At 46.2% G+C, this 27117-nt stretch overlaps 1 protein-coding gene across 2 annotated transcripts in view; it reads left to right on the top strand.

The window, feature by feature from the left end:
• Nucleotides 1-4636: 4636 nt before the first annotated feature.
• Nucleotides 4637-27117, top strand: part of CTNNBL1 (catenin beta like 1) — an 82947-nt gene continuing 60466 nt past the window's right edge. Inside the window, exons 1-3 of one of the 2 annotated variants that reach the window (XM_033153898.1) lie at nucleotides 4637-4739; nucleotides 22894-23079; nucleotides 23737-23840. In XM_033153898.1, coding sequence (XP_033009789.1) covers nucleotides 4710-4739; nucleotides 22894-23079; nucleotides 23737-23840 — 320 coding nt within the window. In that variant the 5' untranslated portion in view covers nucleotides 4637-4709. Of the gene's footprint in view, nucleotides 4740-22893; nucleotides 23080-23733; nucleotides 23841-27117 lie in introns of both variants that reach the window. The other variant, XM_033153897.1, reaches the window with a different exon arrangement.

Here is a 27117-nt window from a genome sequence, read left to right as displayed (position 1 = left end):
GAGGCCAATTCTGGACCCACACGTCCTTCCACAGTGGGGACATTGGTTCCCGGGCGGGAGTTGATCACGGTGTGGATTTGCCAAGCGTGCCTTCCTCTTAGCACGTTTCTCCCTTTTGTCATGAGTTCGAGCATCTTCAAAGCACATGACACCTTTGGTAAAGGCTGTTCTCCAACTGGAGCACTCGCAGGCCAGTGTTTCCCAGTTGTCGGTATTTATACTACATTTTTAAAGATTTGCCTTGAGACAGTCTTTAAACCTCTTTTGTTGACCACCAGCATTACGCTTTCCATTTTTAAGTTCAACACAGGAGGCTGCTATCTGGTGCTGCCAGTGGTTGCATACAAATTTAACAAATATAATTCTAGAGTAATAATAATGATAAAGGACTCCAGCCTTAGAATCATAGAATCATAGAGTCGGAAGAGACCACAAGGGCCATCCAGTCCAACCCCCTGCCAAGCCTTGATGGATCCATAGTAATCGTCTCCCTCGGGAGGTTGTGTTCTCTCCTTCCCTGCAGGTTTCAAAGCAGAGGTTGGATGGCCATCTGTCATGGATGCTTTTGCTGAGATTCCTGCATTGCAGGGGGTTGGACTAGATGACCCTCGGGTCCCTTCCAACTCTAAGATTCTATGAACTAGAGGAGCTATTGCAGAAACATCCACTCAGATGGGTCAATTGATTCTTTTGCTTGTGGTGTTACATGTGCTGGGCTTTCGGTTCTGTTTGTGCAGTACAGTGGTATCTTGGTTCTCAAACGCCTTGGTACTCAAACAACTTGGAACCCAAACACTGCAAACCCAGAACTAAGTGTTCTGGTTTAAGAACTTTTTTCAGAAGCCAAACTTGCTCCGTTTTGAGTGCCACACTTTTGTTTTGAGTGTTATGCCGAGGTCTGTCTCTTTTTGCTATTTATTTTGTGTTTTTGTGGCTCTTTTTTGTTTTGTTTTTGTGACTGTGTGGAACCCAGTTCAGTTCAGCTAATGATTAATTGATTGTGTGACTGCAGTGCATTGTTTATTGCTTTCATTTTATGGAGCAAGAGTCTCATTAGATAGGAAAAAATCATGTTAAATTGCTGTTTTATGGAAACAAACAAACAAACAAAATTCCTTCCAGTAGCACCCTAGAGACCAACTAAGTTTGTTCTTGGTATGAGCTTTCGTGTGCATGCACACTTCTTCAGATACACTGAAACAGAAGTCACCAGACCCTTATATACAGTGAGAGAGTGGGGAGGGGTATTACTCAGAAGGGTGGTGGGAATGGGTGATCCGCTGATAGGTGTGGAAAACCTGTTGACGACTGTTAACGACTGCAATTGGTCTTACAGGAAAAAGCAAGGGGTGAGATGGCTGTTTTAGGGGTTGTTTTTAAAAGTCTGGAACGGATTAATTCGTTTTGCATTACTTTCTATGGAAAAGCACACCTTGGTTTTGCAATGCTTTTGTTTTGGAACGGACTTCTGGGCTGGATTAAGTTTGAGAACTGTAACTCTTTTGCTTTTTACTCTTGTGTAATGCCTCTTTTACATTTCTTAGGCGGCCAATTTTAGAAAACAAAATGATATGAAGAGCCTGCTGGATCAGGGACAATGACCCATCAAGTCCAGCATCCTGTTCTCAAAAGTGGACAACCAGATAGATAGATGCCCATTGTGGGAAACCTGCAAGCAGGATCCGAGCACAAGAGCCCTCTTCTTTCCTGTGATTTCCAGCAACTGGGACTTGGAAGCAATAGCAGTGTCCTCTTACCTTAACTGAACAGGACTTGGGTCTGAGCGCATCATGCGCTCATTCTCTGTTTATTTATGCACACATTATTGTGTCTCCTTGCTCAGCGCTGGTCACCAAGCTTCCCAGTAACTCTTCAACATTCCCAAGAATACACTGGTATCCGCAGCGTAACTGCACTCGCGTGTCCCTTGGTCACAGCTGGCTCTATCTGGATGCTCAATAAAAAGGATGATGCAATAATTATGTGCCATTTCTCTCTTCTTTAGAGCAGAGATTTGTGGAGCTAATTTCATCCTGACTGGTTCGTCCTCGGCTACACTGAAAGGACTGGGGCGCTGGCTGAAGGCTTCTGTCAAAAAATTATATATGTTTTTAATTTCAGGCCTATCTTTCAAGCAAACTCCCACAGAGATAACTGTGAACACTGCGCTGTTAATGATGCAGGAGTTTGTTTGTTTGCTCGTTTTCCTAAAGGGGGTGGGAGGAAAAGACATAATACTACACTATGTTTTGCAGGATTCCGTGCAATTAGCTTTCCTTTCCAATTTGTGCTGGCAGTTTTTGCTTTTCACTACTTCAGAACTCCTGCAAATGAAACACATTGATCAGATCTTTGGAGTCTTTCTCCTCTTTCCTCGAGCAACGTGGGGGCTCTCAGGGTATCGGTTTGCAGAATCATTTTCCAGCAGAGAACACATAGCACACTTTTGCAAGAAATAGTAGTGGGGTTTATTTGCAAATTGCAAATCTGCAGAGGGTGGATAGGAAAAAGGTTTTTCTCCCTCTCTCCTAACATTAGAACTCGTGGACATTCAGTGAAGCTGAATGTGGGAAGAGTCAGGTTGGATAAAACGACGTCTTTCTTCACGCAGCATGTAGTTAAACAGTGGAAATCACTCCAAAAACACTTCTTTTTGAAAATTCAGGTAGGTACCCTTGTTGGTCTGACGCAATCGAAATATATTAAAAAATTAAAAAATTGTCCAGTAGTACCTTAGAGACCAACTAAGTTTGTTCTAGGTATGAGCTTTCGTATCTGAAGAAGTGTGCATGCACATGAAAGCTCATACCCATAACAAACTTAGTTGGTCTCTAAGGTGCTACTGGACAATTTTTTAATTTATTTCTTTTTGAAAGTGATTTCTGAGAAGCCAGCCAACCACTCATCTCCAGTCTGGACTGGCCAATCCTGCAAGAGGGCAACAACAACCATTATTTATTGCTTGCGTTTATATCCCACGTTTTTCCTCCAAGGAGCTCAAGGTTCTCCTCCCCCTTCTATTTATCCTCACAACAACCCTGCAGTTTAGGCTGAGAGTTCATGATTTATCCCAGGGCTACCCAGTGAGAGCTCCGTGGCCAAGTGGGAGAATTTGAACCCTGGCCTCTCCCAGGTCCTAGCAGCCTGGCACTTTACACCGGTGGTTTAAGTGGGTGGTACCAACCCCAGGGGGGCAGTAGGATTTCGTAGCATGGTGGTGGAATGCACTGGGGCGGCAGGAAAGTGCTGGGGGGCGTAAATGACTACCAGGCTTTGAAAAGCTGGATCTTTATCAATGTTGTTGAGTTAAACTAAACAGCTTGAATTGGATTTTGAATAAACCACACCTGGGATTTTTAAATATATATATATATATTTATTAAGTTTTGCATAATGTTTTACATACATTTATTAATGTTTTACATACATTCAAACACATCATTCACCACTTCATCTAGGAGTCCCTTTGACTTCCCCTGTCCTTCTATGGTTACAATTATCAGTCTTTTTTTCCAACTGCTTACCGTATCTTATGTTTTCCAATTTGTTAAAATAATAATCATCAATTTCTCCATAGTTTTTCATACTTTACTAGGGTTACTCAAATCCTGCCAAAGTTTTTAGTTGTTTACAGTGTTCTCTTAAATACATTATACATTCCCCACCCCACCCCATTCCTTCCTAAAGTTCTTCTCTTCCTGGTTTCTGAGTTTCCCAGTCAGTTTTGCCATTTTGGCATAATCCATCATCTTCCTCAGCCATTCCTCTCTGGTTGGAACTTTCACACCTGGGATTTTCTACATGCAAAGTGAGCTCTGATACGAATCGAGACTCAACATCTGCATATACAGAAGCTCCCCCCCCCATCAAGGGAGGTACCCCCAATCTTTGCTGAATTTTAATGTGTTTCTTTATTATTTATAAAGCGGGCGTGTGGTTTTTATTTTTTCATAAGTGTTATGAAATATTAATGTATCATATGACCCCCCCCCTTTCCCCTTCCACTCCTTCTGTTTTGTTTCTCCCCTTTGGGTGACAAGCAGCCAACAAATTTAATACTGTACATGCACACATCATTTTTTTAGTTCAAAACTAGGCTGTGGGCAGCTTGCAACACACACGCATAATTACGTACATAAAGAGAAGTAGCCATAAACAATAAATAAAACACCAACAGGCACACAACAGATTTCCATATACATCATAAGAAGATCTAAAACAATGATTGAAAAGATTAAAACCAACAGCAGCAGCCTCCCTTCACCCAAGAAAACCACCCAAGAAAATAATCATCATAATGATGGGGACGGAAAAAAAGCTTGGGAGCCGCCGCTATAACCGCTGCGCCACACTGCCTCCGTCGAAAGGAGGGCGGGGGGAAGGAATGCCGCGAACTTCGAGCAAGCGCGCCGATTCCCATCCCCGCCGCCAGGGGCGCTAGACGCAATAGCCGCCGCTGCCGCCGCTGCAGCTCCTTCTTCGGCCGAGCGAGGCCTCCACGTGCGGCGCGAGCGCTTTACGGCGGCGGCCGCAGCAGCAGCGGCTCCTCTTCCTCCCCCCTCCCCTTCCGGGCGCTTTGCGGCAGCTTCGCGGCCTTTTTTGCGACAGCCCGGAAGAAGAAGAAGAAGAAGGCGGCGAAAGCGGCCGCGCAGGGGGAGGCGGAGAGAAGCGCCGGTTCGCCGCGGGGAAGGGGCGCCGCCGCCGCCGGCATGGACGTCGGGGAGCTGCTCAGCTACCAGGTCAGCAGCGGGGGGGGGGGGTGGCGAGCCTGGGAGGGACTCCCACAAACCTCTCCCCCCACCGGGCCGAGGAGGCGCCTGAGGTGTCTCCATGGTTACCGGCGGCGGGGAGGGGGCTGGGGGGCGCGCGCTGCACCGTGTGTTGTTGTTTGTTGTTGTTACGGGGGTGGGGGAGGGGCCGGGGGGGAAAGCCCTGCCCCTCCCCCCCTCCTGGTTCCTGTCACTTGTTCAATGTGCGTATAATGCCGCCTTTCGCCCGAAGATCACACAGGGCGGTTCACGACATGGAAACCACCATCACTTTTAATTTGAATCGCAAGGCAGAGAAACCAGGAGGAGTTACAGGTGGGTAGCCGTGTTGGTCTGCCATAGTCAAAACAAAATAAAATAAATAAATTCCTTCCAGTAGCACCTTAGAGACCAACCAAGTTTGTTCTTGGTATGAGTTTTCGTGTGCGTGCACACTTCTTCAGACACTTCTTCATGCACAGGAAATCTCATACCAAGAACAAACTTAGTTGGTCACTAAGGTGCTACTGCAAGGGATTTTTTATTTTATTTTGTTTAAACCAGGAGGAGAACACTTCAGTCTCCCAGGACAAGATCTCAAAGTAGCTGTCTTACTACAAAGGAATTTCAGAAATAGAATGGAAAGAGAAGTTGCTGAATTGCAAATAATTACCAGACGTAGATGGAGAAACCTGGTCTGAATAGAGACATTGGTTTCTTATCTCATTATACATGACAAAGCTATCTTTAGCCATCTCACCCCTTGCCTTTTCCTGTAAGACCAATTGCAGTCGTTAAGAGTCATCAACAGGTTTTCCACACCCATCCGCCAATCACCCTTCTGAGTCATACCCCTTCTCACTCTCTCACTGTATATAAGGGTCTGGTGATTTCCGTTTCAGTGTATCTGAAGAAGTGTGCATGCACATGAAAGCTCATCCCAAGAACAAACTTAGTTGGTCTCTAAGGTGCTACTGGAAGGAATTTTTTTGTTTGTTTCGATTACGGCAGACCAACACGGCTACTTACCTGTAATTTGTATACCGTCTTTCTATCTTACAATACCCATCAACCCTGGCGATCAATGGGGTGACAGATGTCGCAGCCTGATCTCCCTCACATCCACCCCAACATTAAACTACTGGCTCCATCTAAATTTAAATCCACCTGGGCTATTGCACCTAGTCACACGGGACGTACACAAAGGCTCATGGGTAAAGGCTGTACACGAAAAACTCCTCATGTGGCTTGCATGCACAGCATTTACTCATAATGGGCCTATCCAAGGCAAAAAGCCTCATAACCTATCGCCTGAAGAATATCGAACAGCAAAATAATCTGGCCACCATCAAGAAATTTAGTGCATGGTACAGTCATCTTCCCCCCTCCTACCTGGACTCCCGGGCGGCATACCTGTCCAATTTAACCATGCCAAAATATAGACGAGCCTTCACGTTGGCCAGACTGGATATGTTACCTTCCGCTGTTCTTGAAGGCCGATTCTCAAAAACACCATTTCAGAATCGACTCTGCCCCTGTGGAGTCGGTGATGTGGAGACTGTGTCACATGTACTCTTGTCTTGCCCCTTATATAAAGACTTGAGGGAAGAGATCGTCACGCCGCTTATACTTGCCATTCCGGGCCGTTCGTCTGAGGACATACTGTTTTTCCTCCTGGCAGACCAGAATATCCAGACAACGGAGAAGGTAGCCAGATTGGTTGAGAGGGCCATGAAATTGAGGGCTGCCAACTGAATGATAACAGCGCCCTCTGCATGAACTCATAATTAAGATCTCATTTACCGGTATTTTGTTTTAATTTTGTTGTGCCGAATCCTGATTCAGCCCACCTTATTGGTTTATAGGGTTTTTACTAGTATCTGTAATATGTGTCTTTTTGATGCAATGGCCTGTAGGCTACGCAAATAAAGTTTGTTGTACTCTTTCTTAAAATACCCAAGGCGGTTTACAAGCTGAAAAACACAGAATGCACACCTTATAACAACCTAATGCAATACAAAAATGTGATAATAAAGCATAACTTTAAAATAAGTAACCTACATCAAATAAAGTAACATTCAACATAGTTGAATAGTATAGAATAATAATATAGTGTAAAAATACAAAATGAGAAACACGATGCACGGGATAAATAATCGCATCTCACAGCTGAACTGTACAGTTGGAAGGGTCCATGAGGGTCATCTAGCCCCACCCCCAACAGTGCAGGAATCTTTTGCTTCAGGTGGGGCTCGAACCTGCGACCCTGAGATTAAGAGTCTCATTCTTGGGTGTGGGGAAAATTCTTGGGTTGCTTGTGTGTTTTTGTTTTTATTACGTATTTTTTGTTTTTATATTGTGTTTATGTTGGAACCTCCCTGAGACCTGTTGGTATGGGGCAGTATACAAATTTTATTAAAAATCATAAGAATAATAATTCTCTGCCAGCTGAGCTATCCTCTAGAAAAGTACACAGATTGCAGCAAGTATTTGACTATTCAGCTTGGGAAGTCGATGGACAGAGCTCTGCTGCTTGGAAAAGCTGCCCTTGCTCACCTCTGTTGCCTTGTTTACTCTGCTTGATGTTCTTTCTTTTTATTTTCATAAAATGTTCTCATCCTTCCTGCGAGCCGCCTGGGAAAACACATTAAGCCACTGCACAGGCCTGAGTTCCCTGACGTTGATTATGGCTTCTGCAGCTGGGTTACAGAGCCATAAAAGAGGCCCCAGAAGGCCTCTAAAATATGTTCAGGGGAGAGCGGGAGGGTGGCTGGGAAAGGACCCACAGTCAGGCACTCTCAGGGCTACCAAAGGACATAAGGAGAAGGCCCTGTTTGATCAGGCCAATAGTGCATCTAGCACAGCATCCTGTTCTCACAGTGGCCAGCCAGATGCCCATTATGGGAAACCAGCAAGCAGGATTTGACAGCAAGAGCAACTCTCTCCCCTCCTGTGGTTTCCAGCAACTGGCATTCAGAAGCATGGCTGCCTCCTCCAGCTGTGGAGGCAGAGCAGAGCCAACCTGGCTAGTAGCCATTGAGAGCCCTCTCCTCCTCTGTGAATTTGTCTACTCTTTTAAAGCTGTCCAGGTTGGTGGTCTTCACTGCCCGAAGGACTTTATTTTGTCTGTCCTGAATCTTCCAACATTCAGCTTCCTTGGATGTCTGTGAGTTCTGCTGTTATGAGAAAGACTTTTCTCTATCCACTTTCTCCATGCCATGCATAATTTCGTAACTTAAAATGTGGTGTGTCTGCTGGCAGAGGAAAACCTTTTTATTCCCATCATAAGCATTTACTGGCCATTGGTGTTTATTTCATAAAATTTATACACTGCTTGATTGTAAAAACCCCCCAACTCAAAGTGGTTTAAAGATGTTGACCTAATTGTCCTCTGCTCACTGTTTTCTTGTCTCTGCATGTAGTTTGATGTAATTTTATTGTGCTGTTTTATCCTTGTACCACTTTGGTAATTTTACAGTGAAAAGCGGTATATACCGTAAGTCTCTTAACAAGTAATAAACGTGGGAGAAAGAGAGACCACCTGTGGCTTGGTGGATAGAAGCACCAGCTTTGTGTGTAGAAGTTCCTAGGTTCAGTGCTCAGCATCTCCACCTTGAAAGGGTCACAGGTGTCATCAGGACTAGGAAGGACTCACACGAGGCCTTAGGTTGCTGCTGCCAGTTTTTCCTTCCTGCTTCACCACAATACTAGAACCCAATGATGCCTTCCATCCATTGAATACCATTTGCTGGGATGCCGTGGTTGAGGAAGTTCTGTTGCCTCCATGTGCCACTCATGGGTTTCTCAAGTGGCTTCTGGTTGGCCACACTGGGGAGCAGGGTGCTGCTGCACTGAATGGCCTGCCTTCGTCTGATCCACCTTCAGGGCTTGTGTTCTGTGAGGAAGCCTCATGTGGCCTCTCTGGGTTCCAGTTCCAGCTTTGGGGAAGAAAACGGGGAAAGACAAGTAACTCAGGGGAGAAGGGGGTCCATGGGTGGCTGAAGATGGCTGGAGGAACAAAGTCTCCATGCTCCCTTGGGGAGCAGTGAGATGTCTTTCTTGCACCTGGATTGTACATGTGCTGATTGCAGGTACTTGGCCTCTGCCCCCTTCCTTTCCAGAGAGTGGCTTCACCATCACACAGGTGTGCGCTTGAATTCATATCTTGCACCAAGCTAAGCTACCTTCAGAAGCGATTTCTCTATTTTTTTATAATTCTATTTTTGAGTTTGTTGTTTAATTTTGAATAGTTACAGTATTAAGATTTTTATCACTTGTGGAAAAAAGGAAGCCGTTAGGGCTGGTGTAGCTGAGAATGATGATGCCTCTAGCTAACAATTTTGGATTCTTTCTTATACTTTGTCACTTTTGTGTTCTTGAAATGCGGGTGGTGGAAAGTGTGTCCTTTGTCTGGTGGTAGGCATGTGGCATTTTGCATTCATTCTAATGCCCACCTCTTAAGTATCAATCACTTAAGGTGCCATGGAGAGACCTGTGCTGGTGTGCGGTTCCCAGCATTCCTCACCAGGCTGGCCGGGGCTGGTGGGAGTTGGGGGTCAACACCCATCTGGAAGGCCTCAGGTTCCCCTGTTGAAGCTCAGTGCTCAAATGAAGCAGAACATGCAAAAGAGAGAAGGTTGTACGAGTAGCAAGAAAACCGTAGGAGGCAGACCTGGGAGGTGCATTTGAAATAATTACCGTTAGCGCCACAACAGTTTCTAGTCATGCTTGGAGATGCAATTCTATCCATGGAAAGCTAAAAGGAGATGCAGCTTTGCTTCTATTTAACAGTTGAATAATTTCTCAAGACTGAAGGTATTTGAAATGGGTTAAATTAAAGTTGCACCTCATTTGCTTTTCCAGTTTCCATGTAACAAAAATTGGTGATTTTGAGAACCAATTTGATGCTCCGTCTCGCCCCTTTCATTTTTTTAATGTCCCCCCCGCCCCCCCCTTTCCAAGTCCTGGTCCCTGTTAGGCGAGTTTTAGGGACTCTCCCTCTTCTCACAAGGACCACCTGCAGATCCCCTGCTGTGAAGCAGGCACACCTGGAGGGCCAGAGGTTCCCTATCCTTGCTTTGTGCTGCTGCAAGGCCATAACATTTGGGAACAGCTGAGCCTGCAGGATTTTGTATTTCTTGGGATCCAAGGAGTGCAGCACTATCTAGAACAGGTTGGCTCCTTTCCACCCACTAACAGTGCCTTAGCCTGACTTGGATTGAGCTCCAGTTTATCGGCTCTTGGGCAGCCCACTGCCAAAGCCAGACACTGGTCACCACTTCCACTGCCAGACCTGTGGAGATACAAAGGAGGAATAGTGCTGTATGTCATCAAAATATTGATGACATTGCAAAACAAATATTCAGGTGACCCCACTTAGCCATTTCATATAGATGGCATGGGGAGTATGATCAGTCGCTGTAGAATTCCATATTGGAACGTCCCCTCACCCACAACTAAGGCAGCTGAGCTGATTCTGTGGTCCCAAGGCAACTTATATAAAAGAATGTAATCCATCTAATCTCTTCTAACAGAGCAATTAAATCCAGAGCAGCTGTCTGCCCTCTTTATTGTATTGGGCCCAACACTTTTCAGGCTGTGGGGAGCAGCTGCTTGTGCTGTGAAAGAGGAAGCTTTGTTACTGAATCTTGTTGCCTCCAGCCCCCCTTCTAAAAACTCTTTGCTGCAGTGCCCAGGGGGCCTAGCATTTCTGCTCTGCCAGCCCGAGCAGCCCCTTGAGAAAAAGTTCTTTTGGAGGTGCCCAGAAAATGATCTCAGTCGTTGCACCTTTGGATTCCTTGCAGTTCTGCAGAGGATGCTGAGGAATAGCTCTTGGGGCCCCTGTAGTTGCAAGGGACTCTGTCTTATGACTCTTAGATCACATACTGTTTTGCTGAAAAGTTGCTGCTCCCCCCCCCCATTGTGTAGCCTCGAGCAATCTCAGCATCCAGTCTGTAATGGGAATAACACTTATGATATCAAACAAGTTAAGTTCATATAATTCTTCCCTTCCTTCTATAGTTCTAAAAATGCAGCACTGTTATATCTGGGATGGGGAACCTGGAACCTTCTAGATGTTTTTGGATTCCAAGTCCCAGCATGGCCAGCAGTCCAGGATGTTGGGAGTCCTAGTTCAGTGGCATCTGGACACCTCCTCTCTCCCCACCCCCCAGTGTTCCCCCACCCCTTTGCATTATAGCCATGCCTTATAATGATATCCTCTGTGCTTCACTTCACTACCACCCTTGACGAGGCATTTGTGAAACTCAAATCTGTATCTTAAGCACATTTCACTGAGCTCTCTTCATGTGGCAAATGGAATTTATTTCCAAGCTGCCTGCATGGGTGTTTGAAATGTGAAAACAGTTATCAGAAAGGTTGGCTGTGCATGTGATATCCTCTAGAAATGTGGCAGTGGGTTGGTGCTTTCTGTTCCCGTTAATCGTTAGGGTCTTAATGACACCCTTTCTTCTGTGGCAATCTGTAGTCTGCCTTCTGCTGTAGCCTTTTCAACTCTAGAGATGATGGCATTAAGAGTGCAAAAAAAGAGCAGTGCTTATCGTTGTGATACCCACAAAAATGTGAAAAGCATTAGAGCCTTTTGGGGAAATGGCTCCATTGATGGCCAGCAGGCCAACAACTACCCCATGGTGTGATTTTTTTTGCTGGCTGGCATCCATGGCAACCTGTTCAAGTGTTCAGGGATAGTTTTCTAGGAAACTGTGGCCAACTGTTGATTTTCCCTCCCCGTGCCAGAATAACCCCGCAAGGGCAGCCGAATGCAGACTCGCTAAATTTGACTGATGTTTTTATAACAGTGTTCTGATCCATTTATTTGCGCAGGGCCCAGAGTTTTATGCTCCAACAAGCCTATTCTTCATCTGACAATTCAGTGGGAAGCCAAAAAGCAGTTAAAGCATTAGCCGGAGTCATTACAGAGGGACATTCTCATTTAAGGGAGGTTCAGCTAGATTGATTTCCTCAGAGTCTAGCAGTTGGAGATGTCTTGGGAGCAGCTTCTGTTGGTAACCTTGCTGTTGCTTCGGCTGCAATCACACTCGCGAAGATGCTTTATCTTCTTCCCAGCAGTGGCAGCGGCTGGGAGTAGATGGGTGCGAGTATGCTGTTTTTAGAGTATAATGGGAAGTGCTCACCCTGTGTGGTTCCTTTTGCCTAGGCTTGTTGGGGCGATACCTTCTTTGCTTCAGAATCATAGAGTTGTACAGTTGGAGGGGACCCCAAAGGATTGTCTAGTCCAACCCCCTGCAATGCAGGAATCACAGCTAAAGATTCCCTGGCAGATGGCCAGCCAGCCTCTCTTTAAAAACCTTCAATGAAGGAGAGTCCACCACCTTCCAAGGGAGTCCATTCCAACGCCTAACAGCTCTTAACTACCATAGAATTCTTCCTGGCGTTTAGTCCAGTTTCCTTTCTTGTAACTTGAATCCCTCGGTTCGAGCCCTACCCTCCAAAGCAGGAGAAAACAAACTTGATCTATCTTTCATGTGACAGCCTTTGAGATATTTGAAGATGGATCTATCATGCCACCTCTCAGTCTTCTCCTCTCCAGGCTAAACATGCCCAGCTACCTCAGCCGAAAAGCCATCGCACCTTCCTGATGTTTTGGGCCACAGCTCCCACCAGCTCCGGCATTCTGTGGCCACACTGGCTGGGACCGATGGGAGTGTTAGTTCAAAACATCTGGATGGCGCCAGGTAGGCAAAGGATGCTTTAGGGTTTCCCTCTAGGACCTGCAAGGACACTTCTCAATTCCTGGCAGCTTCACTTCTGACTATACAGTGGTACCTCGGGTTACAGATGCTTCAGGTTACAGACTCCGCTAACCTGGAAATAGTACCACGGGCTAAGGACTTTGCCCCAGGATGATAACAGAAATCGTGCGGCGGCAGCGGGAGGCCCCATTAGCTAAAGTGGTGCTTCAGGTTAAGAACAGTTTCAGGTTAAGAACGGACCTCCGGAACGAATTAAGTTTGTAACCAGAGGTACCACTGTACTTTGGATTTCCTAGAAACATCTTTGATTTGCCTTTCTCTGGCTGATCTTTGTTTGCCACAATCCTTTCTCCCTCTGTCCAGTGTTCGCATCTTCACAGGTTCTTGATATAGTTCCCTTTCCCCCACCGTCTCCTCGCCCCCCAATCTGACTCCCGTACATTCCCCACATCCTACAAATTCTTCATCTTCCTTCTAATCCCAAGTGAAAACATTCATTTTTCTCCTGTCGTTGTTTCTCCAGTTTTCATGGGTTTCGTTATTATTTATTACCCTCTTCTTTAATTCTAAGTATTTTTGATGCAATTTGCATGTGGCACAGAAGACATTAGAAAATGTAATGCTGTGCTGTATTTCATCGAGCTCCGCTTGTTTCAACAGCTCGTCTGGAAAAGAAGATTGATTTTGCTCATATTTTTTCTTCCCGGTTTTAGAAATGAAAGGCTCCCGCAGTGAAAGGAGAGGGGCCCCCGCATCTATTCAGGCATATTTCAAATCCCTGCAACATTCCCCCCCCCCTTCTTCTTTCCCTCCAACCAAGCTTCACATTTCCCAGTGAGATGAGGCTTCTGCAAGCAAGGTTGGGGGAAATAAACATTCATTTCCTTATTTGTTTGCCTGTTTTCAAAGCATAGTCTAGGTATTACTCAGGAGTCAGCCTCTGCTCATTTCCCCCTCCCTTTCACTTCTCACACTCCCTCAGGCGTTGGCCTGTGCTGCGCTTGGGTGACCCGCCTGCGCTTTGAATGAAATGGCCCCATCACATCAGAACGCTGTCATTCATCCCCCGGGGAGTTGTGTGAGGCTTGGTTTACTTGCCTGTTGTCTGGTGATATCCCTTCTGTGGATGCATCCTGTTCACTCCCACTTGCTGCTTCTGCCACGCGTGACCTGTGGGGATTGCGGAGGCTTGCGGCCACCTTCTTCCTACCAGACTCGCAAGGTAGTTGATGATTCCAGGGAGATGTAAAAACACCCCTGAAGGAAGAAGGTCTAAGGCAGAGGTTCTCAAAGGGTGTGGCAGCAGAGGATGGCAGGAAGATTCAAGGACAATCAAATAAACATTTACGCAGCTCAGTGTAGTATAGTACGGTACAGGATTAAAATATTATTATTGTTATTTTGCAGAATATAGATAGATCCCTTTTCAAAATGACAGCAAGAGCATCAAGTGATACCGAGGACAATCCTAGTTGTGTTTTCCAATGCATGTCTTACCAATTAAAAATTTGGTGTGGCGCAAGCAAATTTTTGTCCTGAAAGTGTGGCCCAGAGATAGAAGTTTGAGGACCACTGGTCTAAGGTTTGGATTCTCCCCCTTCTTTTAAGACCCGCGATTATTTATTTATTTAGCGGAACAAATGTTGTTGAAGTGGGGTACAGTTGAAAACAGTTTTTATGTGTGCGCGCCCTTTGGCTTCTGCTTCTGCTTCTGCTTGTCCTGCCTTTGGATGGTCAGGCCCCCTGGAGGGCTGAGTCACTGGGGATCCCGCAGCACCTCCGCTTCCATGGACTTCCTTCGGCCTTGCATTCATTCCTCCAGATGCCATTGAAAGAGTTCTTTGAAAACAAAGACTCTGGGCTATCTGTGTTGAGGCCAGATGCCATTGAAAGAGTTCTTTGAAAACAAAGACTCTGGGCTATCTGTGTTGAGGCAATTGTTGAGCACATTATCTTAAAGTGGCAGTTAATGGTGTGCATGCCCTTGTTTCCTCTGTTTTTCAGCGCTTGAGGCAATGTTTGGCTGCATTGAGTGTGCTTATGATCTTTATTCCACGGAGTCAAGGGAAAAGATGGCGATTTGTTTGCACCCTCTGGACCGGAGGACAGAATGCTGTGTCTGCTCCGCTGTCAGTAGCTGGCGGTGAGCTATTTGTTGGCACCAGGTGTGGGTCAGGGGAGGAGCCATGCGTGGTTTTGCTGACATTGCCAGCAGCCCGATTAAATGGAAGCCAGCTGTGTATTACTGTGTTCCCAGTCTGAGGCCAGTTAATTCTGGTGCAGAGGCTTGGAGAGTTTGCTTCCAGGTGTAATGTGTTTGCTCCAGGCAAGGCTTTTGGTCCCGACACGGAAATGGATTGGTGGTTGTGCAGAAGTGCCATTTGGACGGCTCCCTTGGCCTTTCGTGATTGTGTTGCTGAGGTCCTTAGGAACACGGCTCCCCCCTTTTCTGAGCCAGCTTGACTAATTGCTTTCCCATTTTGATTGTCCTGGATTTCTCTTCTCTAAACATTTAATCTATGCTGTGCTCCATCAAATAGTGGCTCTGCCTTCGTGCCAGGTTTGGCTTGGGCAATGCTGGGCACTGTGCCTCTTAATTCGGCACCAAACATTTGGTCAGGGGAGGGAGGGAAGGAGGGCCCCGCCTGCAACAATTGCACTGTGTACAGCACCTGTCGGTTTGCAAAGAGCTCAGGAACCCATAAACTTTTACACAGCGCAGCAAAACAGTTGCAGATGGCCTAAACTGATGATTAAATATTGCTGCTGTTTTGCCCAGAAAGGCTGTGCCCATACCCCATGTGTCTGGTTTCTGATTACTTCGGGTAATTAAGGGGTTGCAGCCAAGTCCAGCTATTTCCAAGGGTTCCTCTTCCAATCCATCTCGGGAGAGCAGAGGGGAAAGCAATTGTCACGATTGCCAAAAGCTGATTTGTGCTGCTGCAGTCAGTCAATTCCCAATTGCCACTTTTGGGCCTCGGAACAGAATGCCTGCGTGATGCTTGAGGACAGCCGAGAGAGGCAAGACAAGGATGGAGGGCTGAGCATGCTCAGTGGTCTCCAGAGGTCACAGAACATTGAGAAGATAAAAATGGACGACTGGGGACGGGTGTGAATTAACCAGCTTGAGACCCTGACAGAGTTACAGCTGGTAGTGTCCTGCAGGGTAATTAGCCGTAATATTTTGTTGCAGTTCCTACTTTAGTATGTCAGGAATTCATAGATCTGCTCCGTATTTTAATTTCCTATTGTCTGTGTTCATCCTGGCAGCAGTGGTCTAGGCCGTTTCCTAAACACCAACATATTTTTTTTAAACATTTCCATCAGCTGTGGGCTTCCATGAACGGTTATAGTATGTGGGTTATATAGTTTCTCAAACATTCAGCTTAGTTGAGGCTCACCCTCCTAACCTGCAAGTGTGTGTTTTTGCCCCCGCTGGAAATGAGCAGTGCTGGAATAGGATCCGGTGGCTCTTGCAGCCCAAGGCATGCGTTGAGAGGGCTGCTGTCAAAAGCTCTCTTTTTGCTGTCTTGGCTAAATAAAACAAGAATGGAGCACTCACACACACCCCCTTCGGCTTCCTGCAAAATGCCAGGCAGGGAAATCTTGAGAGTCGCCTGGTTCTTTAATCTGTTTCACATTCCGCAAAGTGGATGCTTGTCTGCTTTCTCATGTCTCCGGAGGCAACAGGAAAAGCTGCCTTGACAGACTTTGATGTGGAGTGTCTGATCTGTAGGAATTCTGGTGCTGCTCCTCTCCAACTCTGCCAGTCTGCTTATTACCTCCATTATGGCCCAGATGGCCAAAGCAGACCTTCCAAGGTGGCTGCTCCTGTTGCTTCTCTGTGGCTGGGGGGGGGGGCAGTTTGCTCCCCCTGCTTCTGCATTTGCTCCCTTGTTACGCCTCCTTGTGTTGCTTTCCAAAATGGAACAAATAGGAAGATGGCGTAATGAGGGACCACTTTTTTCAGCTGACCTTCTCACCTTCTCCTGTAGCTCCAAGGTTTGTCGGAAAGTTTGGGCTTGCTCTGCTTGCCGGAAGACAGTGGAACAGTTGCCATGGTAAACACAGTGAGTCAAAGTGGAGAACCCTCATTGCAAAATGCCCTGGCCAGCATCCTGGCGGAGCTGCCATGTCTTATCTGCCCCGCATACAGGTGAAACTTGAAAAATTAGTTCTTTCTAGTAGCACCTTAGAGATGTGTATCTGAAGAAGTGTGCATGCACACGAAAGCTCATACCAGGAACAAACTCAGTTGGTCTCTAAGGTGCTACTAGAAAGAACTTTCGATTTTGTTTTGACTATGGCAGACCAACACGGCTACCCACCTGTAACTTGAAAAATTAGAATATTGTGGAAAGGTTCATTTCTTTCAGTAATCCAACTTAAAAGGTGAAACTAATATATGAGATAGACTCATGACATGCAAAGCGAGATATGTCAAGCCTTTGTTTGTTATAATTGTGATGATTATGGCGTACAGCTGATGAGAACCCCAAATTAACAATTTCAACTTTAGGGTTTTCATCAGCTGTACGCCATAATCATCACAATTATAACAAGCAAAGGCTTGACATATCTCGCTTTGCATGTCATGAGTCAATCTCATATATTAAACTCCAGTAGCTAATGAAAACAATTGCTTACGTAAATGGACTTTTCCACGATATTCTAATTTTTCAAGTTTCACCTGTAAAGGGCATTGCAATGCTTCATCCAGTGTACAACTAGTACATGGGCAGGCGAGGCCAGATCTGCCTTCTGTAGGAGCTGGCCAAACTGGCCCCTAGCTGCTTATGCCATCTCAGCATCCAGGAGTACCCTCGAGCTGTGTATTTGTTCATTCAGAAGAAGTACAACCCCTTTCCAAACAGTTTGTGTCTCTTTACTCAGATTAGTAGAATTTGCAACTGGCAGCATCCATCTGGTCTGGTCTGGTCCGGATTATGCATTTTATACTCTGTTACACTGCCTATCAGCAAAGCAGTAATAAAAAAATAAAGTCAATAAAATCGTCTAAAAGCAACAATTGGGGTGGGGTGTGGGGAAGAGGAAATGAACAGTGCTTGATGGAACTTTGTTTAAAAGCACAGAAACATAGAATTGTAGAGTTGGAAGGGACCCCAAAGGGTCATCTAGTCCAAGCCCTTGCAATGCGGAAATCACATCAGTGGCAGAATAAGCCGCCTGGAAAACACTGAGCAGCACGCTCCTATTTTATACCATTTTGCTGTATTTTTATGAAAATTGCAGTCTATGCGTATTTATTTATATAACTAAATACTATTATCTTGAATTGTGCTTATGGGGCAGTGGGGAGCCATTGCCGGCCCCGGGGCACCTTGAGGCTTTTGGCCCACCCTCTTTCCGCCAACCTGCCCCCATTATGGAGAATGGACAGGTTCGTCCCTTTGGAGTCTATGGCGGTGAGAATCCTAGTCGCTCCATGCAGAGCTGTATGCATGCAATTTCTTTCCTCTGTGCTCACTTGTTAGCTAGTATGAAATGTACCCTTTAGAAATGCCCATGAATTTTCCTCTGCAAGGCAGCTTAATTTCCTAAAACGAAAGGGGGGGGGGAGTGTTTAGCTCTTGCTCTACCTGACACTGCTTATTGCTTTTGAGATGCACCAGAGAAAAGCAGGATTGAAAGCAGGCTGGCTTAACACAGGTGTTAGAAAAAAGATTAAGAGGTTGGAAAGATATCGCTGGAGATTTGAGGCTCGCTTCCTGAAGTCTCTCTAAATTGACAGCTAATAGGTAGTTCTTCTTGATGGCTCTTTCCAGCTATATTCAACTGGCGGAGATCCACGCACAAAGGGAGCCCTTTCACTTACAAAGATTCATTTCACATTTCTTTTTACAAATGATTTCTGAGCTCCACGGTAACAAGGTTATTTTGCTTTTGCACCATGCACTTTGCTTTTATTAAGCAGACTTCATTAATTCATTTCCAGATTCTTCTCCTCCCCCCTTCTCCCCCCCCCCCCCCGCTTCTTATCCTCCATTTCCAATCACACCAAGTTGCTGATGAAGGGCTGGCAGTCACTAGAGCTAAGCTCCTCAATTTGCTCTTCTACTGGAAGGAGCTAGGGATGGCGGCCTTCTCCGAAAAGAACTGATTCGGGGAGCCAGTGCAGTCAACAGGCCCCCGCCTGGTCACCTGCGGCAAGTTGCAGCTGCAGCAGATCACCCAAAGAAGCACTTGTGAGGCTTCCAAAGAGTTTGCTTTTTCAAAAAGCCATTGAAATGCCACAATATGTATAGATATGTTCTGTGTTGATGCTGTGTCTCGGAGAGCACAACCCTTTCCTGGACACCCCCTCCCCAGTTAAAAAATTGGGTGGCTGTCCCAGGCTCTCACAGAATTGCTCATCTCTAATAGAATTCTTGGATTCCATGATCACTTCAAATGGTGACAGCAGTAATGAAATTAAAAGACGCCTGCATCTTGGGAGAGAAGCAATGACAAACCTAGACAGCACCTTAAAAAGTAGAGATATCACCTTGCCAACAAAGGTAGTATAGTTAAAGCTATGGTTTTGGAAGTGAGAGCAGGACCATAAAGAAGGCTGATCGCCGAATAATTGATGCTTTTGACAAAACAAAATAAAAATTTCTTTCCAGTAGCACCTTAGAGACCAACTAAGTTTGTTCTTGGTATGAGCTTTCGTGTGCATGCACACTTCTTCAACACTGAAACAGAAGTCACCAGATCCTTTTGAATTATGGTGCTGGAGGAGACTCTTGAGAGTCCCATGGACTGCAAGAAGATCAAACTTATCCACCCTTAAAGAAATCAGCCCTGAGTGCTCACTAGAAGGACAGATCCTGAAGTTGAGGCTCCAGTACTTTGGCCACCTCATGAGAAGAGAAGACTCCCTGGAAAAGACCCTGATGTTGGGAAAGATGGAGGGCACAAGGAGAAGGGGACGACAGAGGACGAGGTGGTTGGACAGTGTTCTTGAAGCTACCAACATGAGTTTGGCCAAACTGCGGGAGGCAGTGGAAGACAGGAGTGCCTGGCGTGCTCTGGTCCATGGGGTCACGAAGAGTCGGACACGACTGAACGACTAAACAACAATAGCATGCTGGGTGCTTTAAGAGTGTATTAATTAGAAATGTATGGAACTTCTTGGGGGGGGGGCAAGAAACGATTTGTTAAATGGGTTTCCAGAGGAACCTCAACCTGTGATGGTCAGGATGAAAGCGCTCTTCCTTCTCTTTTTAAGGATATGAAAAGGAGGATTCCATAGTGTGTTCTCCCCCCCCCCCCAATGATTTCTCATAGCAACCAGCCAGGTGCTTCTGGGAGGCCCTAGGGGGGCAGAACAGAGAAATAGCTTCTTTCCCCTCTTTTTTCTCCCCAGCATTCCCTGGCATTCAGAGGTGTATTGCCCTCGAATATGGAAAAGGTTTGTTCTTTGAGACAGTTTGGGTGACCTGATCACTTATCTCCCTGTTGCAGTATTGACGGCTGTTTGACTTTGACACAGTCTGGCTTCCTGTTGATGATTGTTTGATACTTCCTTGACCCGGTGCCCTCCAGGAGTTTAAGATTGCAACTCGGATTGCACCGCCACCCACATCACATGGTGCTGAGTCTGATGGGAGTTGTAGGTCAAAACATGTGGAGGGCACCAGGTTGGGGAAGGTCGTAGAGTTCTTGGAAGTGGAAGACTCCTCCCATGCGCCTTGGGATCCGGGCATCATAGTTTTTGTCTAGGAAATCCAGTGACGGTCGGGTGCCAGTGGGTTGGCAGCAATAATAATTACACTCGAGGCACTTTCATAATTTATCCTAATGACTCCGTTACTGCATATTAGAGGAGATTTCTCCCCCCCGCCTTCCCCAATTGAGGTCGAAGCAGATCGTAACTGCCGATAATGACATCGATTGCGGGCTCGGAGGAAATGGAGTTGGCTTTGTAGTGGAGTTTTAATTTAGCAATTGTTCTGGTGATGTAGCCCTCTTCTATGGTACATTACTTTGCGCCCAACCGAACGGTGTGCTCCCCTAGCCCCTCATTACGGCTGCAGTCTCATTGCTTTTTAATTAAAAAAAAAATGGAGGGAGAAAAACAAGAACCGGCAGCCTTAGATTGCACGCTGCCTTGATAGGCAGAGTCGAAAGCAAATGCTTGTAGCCATTTCAGAACTTTTAACTTGCAATTTCAAGCTGGGTGCGAGAGACGTTCCTTCTCAAGGAAACCGAACTTAGTGGGGCATCTTTCCTGCCAGAATGTTTTTTCGCCCCTTAAGTGGAGCTGAATGAGGGCGGAATTACATGTTGCGTCCATTAAGTGCATATTTCCAGACTTCTGTTTGCCCAAGTAAAGTGCATGCAGGGAAAGAGGGGTCTTTAACTGGCAGCAGGAGGTGCTTTGCTGGACCTTTCCTACACCTTCCTATTTTTGCTGCCAAGCCCCTCCTCCCTCCCACAAGACCTTTTGCTCTCCACCTGGTCTCTTCTCTTCCCCTCTTTTCTCATTCCGAGGCAAATGCCAGGTTCGCTTTGTAATGCTCGACTAATGCGCACCTCCAGTCTTGGCACATCTCCTTTTTGGGCACCGTAAACTGGACCGTGTCTGTTTTCCTTGTAGGCCAAGAGCACCTCTAATCAAGAAGGCAGTGCTGGGTTGCAAACAGTGCTTCCCCACAGCGCTTCCAAACAGCTGTGGTTTCTGGGACTGAGTGTGGGGTGTTCCCCCCCCCCCTGCAGCTGCAATGTGTGTGCCTTGATCTGCTCTGCCTCATGCCAATCCCTAAAAAAGTTGGAGTTCTTGATAGAAGTGATGCAGAAAATAGTATAAAAACAAGAACTCAGGCCACAACGGTGATTCAGTTGCTTCAAGTTTTTCAAGTCTCTTATGAATAGATTTATTTCTTAAAGTTTATATACCAGGTGAAATTAATGTGCCAGGACAAGGCCCTGTTTCAGTGATTCTTCTTCAGCTAATAGAAGTCTTAAAGTCTTAAGGTCGACGTGTGCTGGTTGCTTAGAGTTGCCAGTCCCTGCCACTGAAAGGGTCTAGTGCAGGGGTCAGCAATCTTTTTCAGCAGGGGACCGGTCCACTGTCCCTCAGACTTTGTGCGGGGCTGGGCTATATTTTGAAAATAAAAATAAAAATGAACAAATTCCTATTGAGAGCCAGTGTGGTGTAGTGGTTAAGAGCGGTAGACTCGTAATCTGGGGAACCGGGTTCGCGTCTCCGCTCCTCCACATGCAGCTGCTGGGTGACCTTGGGCTAGTCACACTTCTCTGAAGTCTCTCTGCCCCACTCACCTCACAGAGTGTTTGTTGTGGGGGAGGAAGGGAAAAGGAGAATGTGAGCCGCTTTGAGACTCCTTCGGGTAGTGATAAAGCGGGATATCAAATCCAAACTCTTCCTTCTTCTTCTTCTTCTTCTTCTTCTTCTTCTTCTTCTTCTTCTTTGACCCACAAATAACCCAGAGATGCATTTTAAATAAAAGCACACATTCTACTCATGTAAAAACACGCTGATCCTGGACCATCCGTGGGTCCCATGGTCTAGTGCAAGGGCAGCTCATGTTAGAGAGTGGGATCAGCATTTCATCATCATCACCACCATCCTTGTTTGTTTGTGCACTGCCTTTCCATAGTTAAACCACACTCAACGTGGAAAAAAATACATAATTGCAAAAATATAACGAAAGTAATCCTAAGCAGTAAATAAAATGTCTCAATAAGTGCTCAGTAAAAAGACACAATCTCCATATGTCATGTTAAGGCCTAACAATGGAGATGCAAGAAATCAGCACCAATAGCAGCAAAAGATAAGCACCTCCAAAATCTTGACCCCTGCCAAAACCCCCTGAATAAGAGTCTCTGGGCACCGTGAGCCAGGAGGTCCTGTGAGACTCACAGCAAACATGGTCTCTGGCCTGTTCAGCTGCCTCAGCCTTTGTAGCTGGATTGCCCAGGCAACTCGACTTGCCCTACATCCCGATGGAAGATTCTGAACATCCCGATGGAAGATTTGATTCCCCAATCCCAGCAATTCCCACCTCTGCCTGTATGGTAGGATTGGAGCTGCAGTTGGTGCTTGTGTTGGTTACTTTTAAAATTACTGCTACAAATGTTCACATACATTTATAAAAGTGATTGTGATGACATTGCAGCAATATATAAATACATTTAAACATTTAAGTAAGCATTAAGAAATCTGGGTGCCTGCTTACTAGAGGGAGGATCTCTTGTATGTATCTGGACTTTATAAAGCGTGCCAATGTGTCGAGAGCAACCCTTAAAAGAAATAACCATTTGTTTTTATTACTTTTGCCTGTGTGAGGGAAAGGGATGGAGGTGGGTTCTCTTGGGTCATTATATATATATATATATATATATATATATATATATATATATATATATATATTTTTCCCTGTCCACAGCCAAACAGAGGGACAAAACGGCCTCGTGAAGATGAGGAAGATGATCTCAAAGTGCGGCACAAGCAGGGCGGTGCGCGGGAGCGTGGCCGTCACCGGGAAGAGGAGGCACCTTTGACGGAGGAGACGGAGGACGAGAGGAAGAAGGTCCTTCATATCATTGAGAAGGGCGAGGAGGAAGAGGAAGAGGTACTTTTCTCATGAGGAGGCTGTGCTGCCCCCTGCCTCTCTTTCTCTGGAAAGCAAAGGCACATGAATTCAGTGTACAATGGTTTGTGGTCTGCAGCAGCATGGGATGAATTTCCATGATAGCTGGACGGGATCATTTTGTAGAATCATAGAATTGGAGAGTTGGAAGGAACCCCAGTGCAGGAATTTGTGCCCTTCATTTTTCAGCTTAGTAAATACCCACTGAATTTCCTCTTCTGTTGAACAGCGTTTTGTGCGTATGTGGAGGAGATAAGATTCAAGTTGCACCCCTTCTTTCTGGACCCACAAGTGCACTTCTTCCTCTCCTCTTCTCCCCCCCCCCCCCACAGCAAGAGCAAGATATTCCATGGGGCTTGGGAGCTGATCCCACTCTATTTGTGTAGCAGTTAACAAGCCTGGGTGATCCAAACACTCATGGAGGGCTGCCCTTTCTGTTGAAGGTTTGGCGGGGAACAGAACGAGGCTTGGGGGTTGAGGAAAGACATTTTGCAAACTTGCTTCTGTGTAAAGGGAGGTGGCAGTGGGGGTGGTGGGGAGACTGCACATCTTACAACCAGTTCACAGCTGTTGTGTTGTGAGAGGCGAGGAAATCACACAGTGTCGTACGATGAGTCAATTTGTGTGTTTGGCCAGGAGGAACCTCTGGACGAAAGCTCCGTGAAGAAGATGATCCTCACTTTTGAGAAGAGGTCTTACAAGAACCAGGAACTCCGGATCAAGTTCCCTGATAACCCAGAGAAGTAAGTCTTGTAATGATTTGGCTTTTTGTTTTGTTTTCTGCTTCGTTCAACATACCCAGGTTACTAACTTGAGTTCCCTGTTAACAAAAGGTCCGGCCGAGAGGGACTTCAGCTGGTGGATAAATCTTTGCTGCTTTTTAATGCAGAGAAACCTATTTTGCAGAACGAGAGCTGGGCAGTCACAGGCTTTTAACTGAGACCTCTTTATACTTTGGAAATAAGCCTTCAAAGTCAGGCAGCTCCTTGGTTCAGAAACAATGCTCTCAGCAATTTCTCGCAGATCCAGTGGCTTGTGAATTCGATAGGTCAGCTTCTGTTCTCGCACATGATCTGGCAAGCTGTTATTCAGTGCAAATCTGTACAGCGAGGCTCTGCCCTGCTGTCGCTTGGTGTCACGAAAACAGACCTGACCAGAGGGATGTGCTTTGCTTTACATTCTCATCATGCCAGATATAGCTCAGAAGCAGCGTTTGAAAGTAGCAGGAGGGGCTTCACTGCAGCTCAAGTAGCATTTAAGAAAGCCATATAAGGCAGAAAGTGGCATGAGCTAGTACAGAAACCGGCTGAGCGTCAGGGCAAAACATTATGGCTTCATTTTGAAGTATTGGCAGTTAGACAGATGGCTGTACAACCTCTGCTTAAAAACCTCCAAGGAAGGAGAGCCCACCACCTTCCAAGGGAGTCCATTCCACTGTTGGAACAGCTCTTACCATCAGGAATTTCTTCCTAAGGTTTAGTCGGAACCTCCTTTCCTGTATGTAATTTGAATCCAGTGGATCGGGTACCAAAAGCAAGCTTGCTCCTTATTCCTCCTTGAATGATTTTGAGCTCATGCTTGCTTACAGCTTAGTTTTTTCTCTGTCCATCTCTTCTCAGTCAATGATGCTTTTATTTCCCCTTTAAAGAATTTATGTAGTGTTTCTGAACGTTCAAAGATCTCTGCCTACTCAATATCTTCTTGCAATCCTAAAACAACCTTAAATGGCAGGTCAGTTATTATCACCCCCATATTACAGATGGGAGAGGGGAAAACGGAGGCTGCAAGAGCTGTCTCCCCAAGGCCACCTACCTAGTGACATAGCAGAGGTGAGATTTGAATCTGGGATTTCAGGGCTTGCCAGGTTGCCTGAATGGCACTTCCAGCTGCAGCTGACTGTGAGCTCATGAAAGCCATTGGACGCTGCAGCCAGGGAGCTTTGGGGTGAAGGGAGGAGGAGGAGCTCTCCATGCTGGACGGGGTGCCTGTGGCAGGAATAGGTTTTGCCGCTTGCTGGGGACCTTTTTGAGTGGCAGTTTCTTTTGGACCAAGAGCTGTTTTCCCTTCTTCGGGGCTCTTGCATCAATAGCTCTGCGTTCCCGCAGCTGCTGTCACTGTTCATCAGCCCTGCCGGTTATCTTGGCCGCCTGCTACCCTGCTTAGCCTCTGCTGGCACTTGCTCTTTCTTAGTTCCAGAGCCCAGTGAAAACCCAGATCTCTTGCGGCCCATCAGGCCGTGTTTGTGTCCCCTGAGAGCACTCAGGCGGCGGCAGGGTGTGCTGAGGCTGAGCTGCAGCTCCCTGCTTCGGCTGTTCCTCCCAGCTGGTGAATTGCAAGCAGTCGATCCATGCCGGATCCCCCAGGGCACCCTGAGCCTTTCTGGAGGGCAGAGTTTCCTTCAAGTGTGGAGAAAAAGCTGCTTAGCAGAACGCCTTGGACTGAATTGATAGGGTCCCAGTGGGCGAGTTAAAGGCAGTGTGGAAAAACAAAACGAAACCCCCCCCTTTGCTCCATGGGCAGAATCACAATATGGTATCTGGCTCAAATTTAGTCTCTGCCAGCGGTGTGCTTGCAAGCCTTACTTGCTGAATTTCAAGCAGGACTTTTTGTTTGGCAAGTATAATGGCACCAAAGCACACAGGAAAGATTGATGGTGTTTTTCTGGTTTTTATTTTATTTTAAAGAAACGTTGTTAAAATACTACATGGAAAAATAGTCACATTTCAACTGGATACTATGCAAGGCAGTCAGTGTCCCCCAAATAGCAGGCTTGGACTTTGCTGTCCTGTCTGTGGTAGAAGGCAGTTCTGAAGACATGCAGAAGAAGTGTGCATGCACACGAAAGCTCATACCAAGAACAAACTTAGTTGGTCTCTAAGGTGCTACTGGAAGTACCGGTAATTTTTTTTCAACTACGGCAGACCAACACGGCTACCTACCTGTAACTGAAGACATGCAGTGAAAGGAAGGCCCTGTCTCTTGTTTGTGTGCAAACATCTCCTGCGGATCAATACCATAATAGCCCGAAGGGTTGGCCCTGCCAGCATCCACACAAAAGAGCTGGGCTGAGCCGTTCGGATTGCCAGTTCCCAACCCCATGGTATAAACTGGATGCATTTGGAATTTGTTTAAGTAACTTACATCTGAAGCCACTCTCTTAGGAATGCTCAGGATGAGCTGAGTATGTGCCATCATTTTGGGTGGGTGTTTTTACAGCTCTTAAGTATGCAGTCTTGTGAAAGAACAACGTAACATTTTTTCTGGGTCCCGGCAAAATGAAAACCCAGCAAAACCTTCCTCCAAACTCTGCTTTGCTTTTTGCAATATTGAAATGGCCTTTGAGAAGTTCTGCTCCCTGTCTCCTTTACTTTCCAATTGAAGTTAATAGAACGTGCACTGCATGTAGCTTACTGATCAGGCAGCAGCAGCGGCAGAAGAAGTGTTCTCTATTCGGCGCCTTGGCACTTGGCGCCCTGATATGGGCAGTTATGCTGATGTGCGCGGTTTTGGCTGATCAGGTCTTCGCCACAGTTCTGTAGCTTTCAATTTCACAGAATGCCTGGATCCTTCTTCCATGCCTTCTCTTCTAAATGACAGAGTTATAAATTAAATTTTGGGGATTGCTGGGACACAGAAGAGCCCACAAGGTAGTGTGGTGGCTATGGGGGTGGAGAGAATGCCAGCGTCTGCATAAGCAGGATCTACTGGGTTTGGGATTTGGGGAGTGTGTTTGGCCCTGATAGGAAGGGAACTCCTGCAGGCGAGATGGTGGCAGTGTGGGCACCTGACATATAATAATAATAATAATAATAATAATAATAATAATAATAATTTATTTATACACCACCCATCTGGCTGGGCCTCCCCAGCCACTCCAACACAATATTAAAATACAATAATTCATCAGATATTAAAAGCTTCCCTAAACAGGGCTGCCTTCAGATGTCTTCTAAAAGTCTGGTAGTTGTTGTTCTCTTTGACATCTGGTGGGAGGGCGTTCCACAAGTCGGGTCCACCACC

This window comes from Lacerta agilis, chromosome 6 (assembly GCF_009819535.1).
Source record: "Lacerta agilis isolate rLacAgi1 chromosome 6, rLacAgi1.pri, whole genome shotgun sequence".
Classification (NCBI taxonomy): Eukaryota; Metazoa; Chordata; class Lepidosauria; order Squamata; family Lacertidae; genus Lacerta; species Lacerta agilis.
Note: the sequence above shows the minus strand (reverse complement) of the source record. Positions and strands in the feature narration are given on the sequence as shown.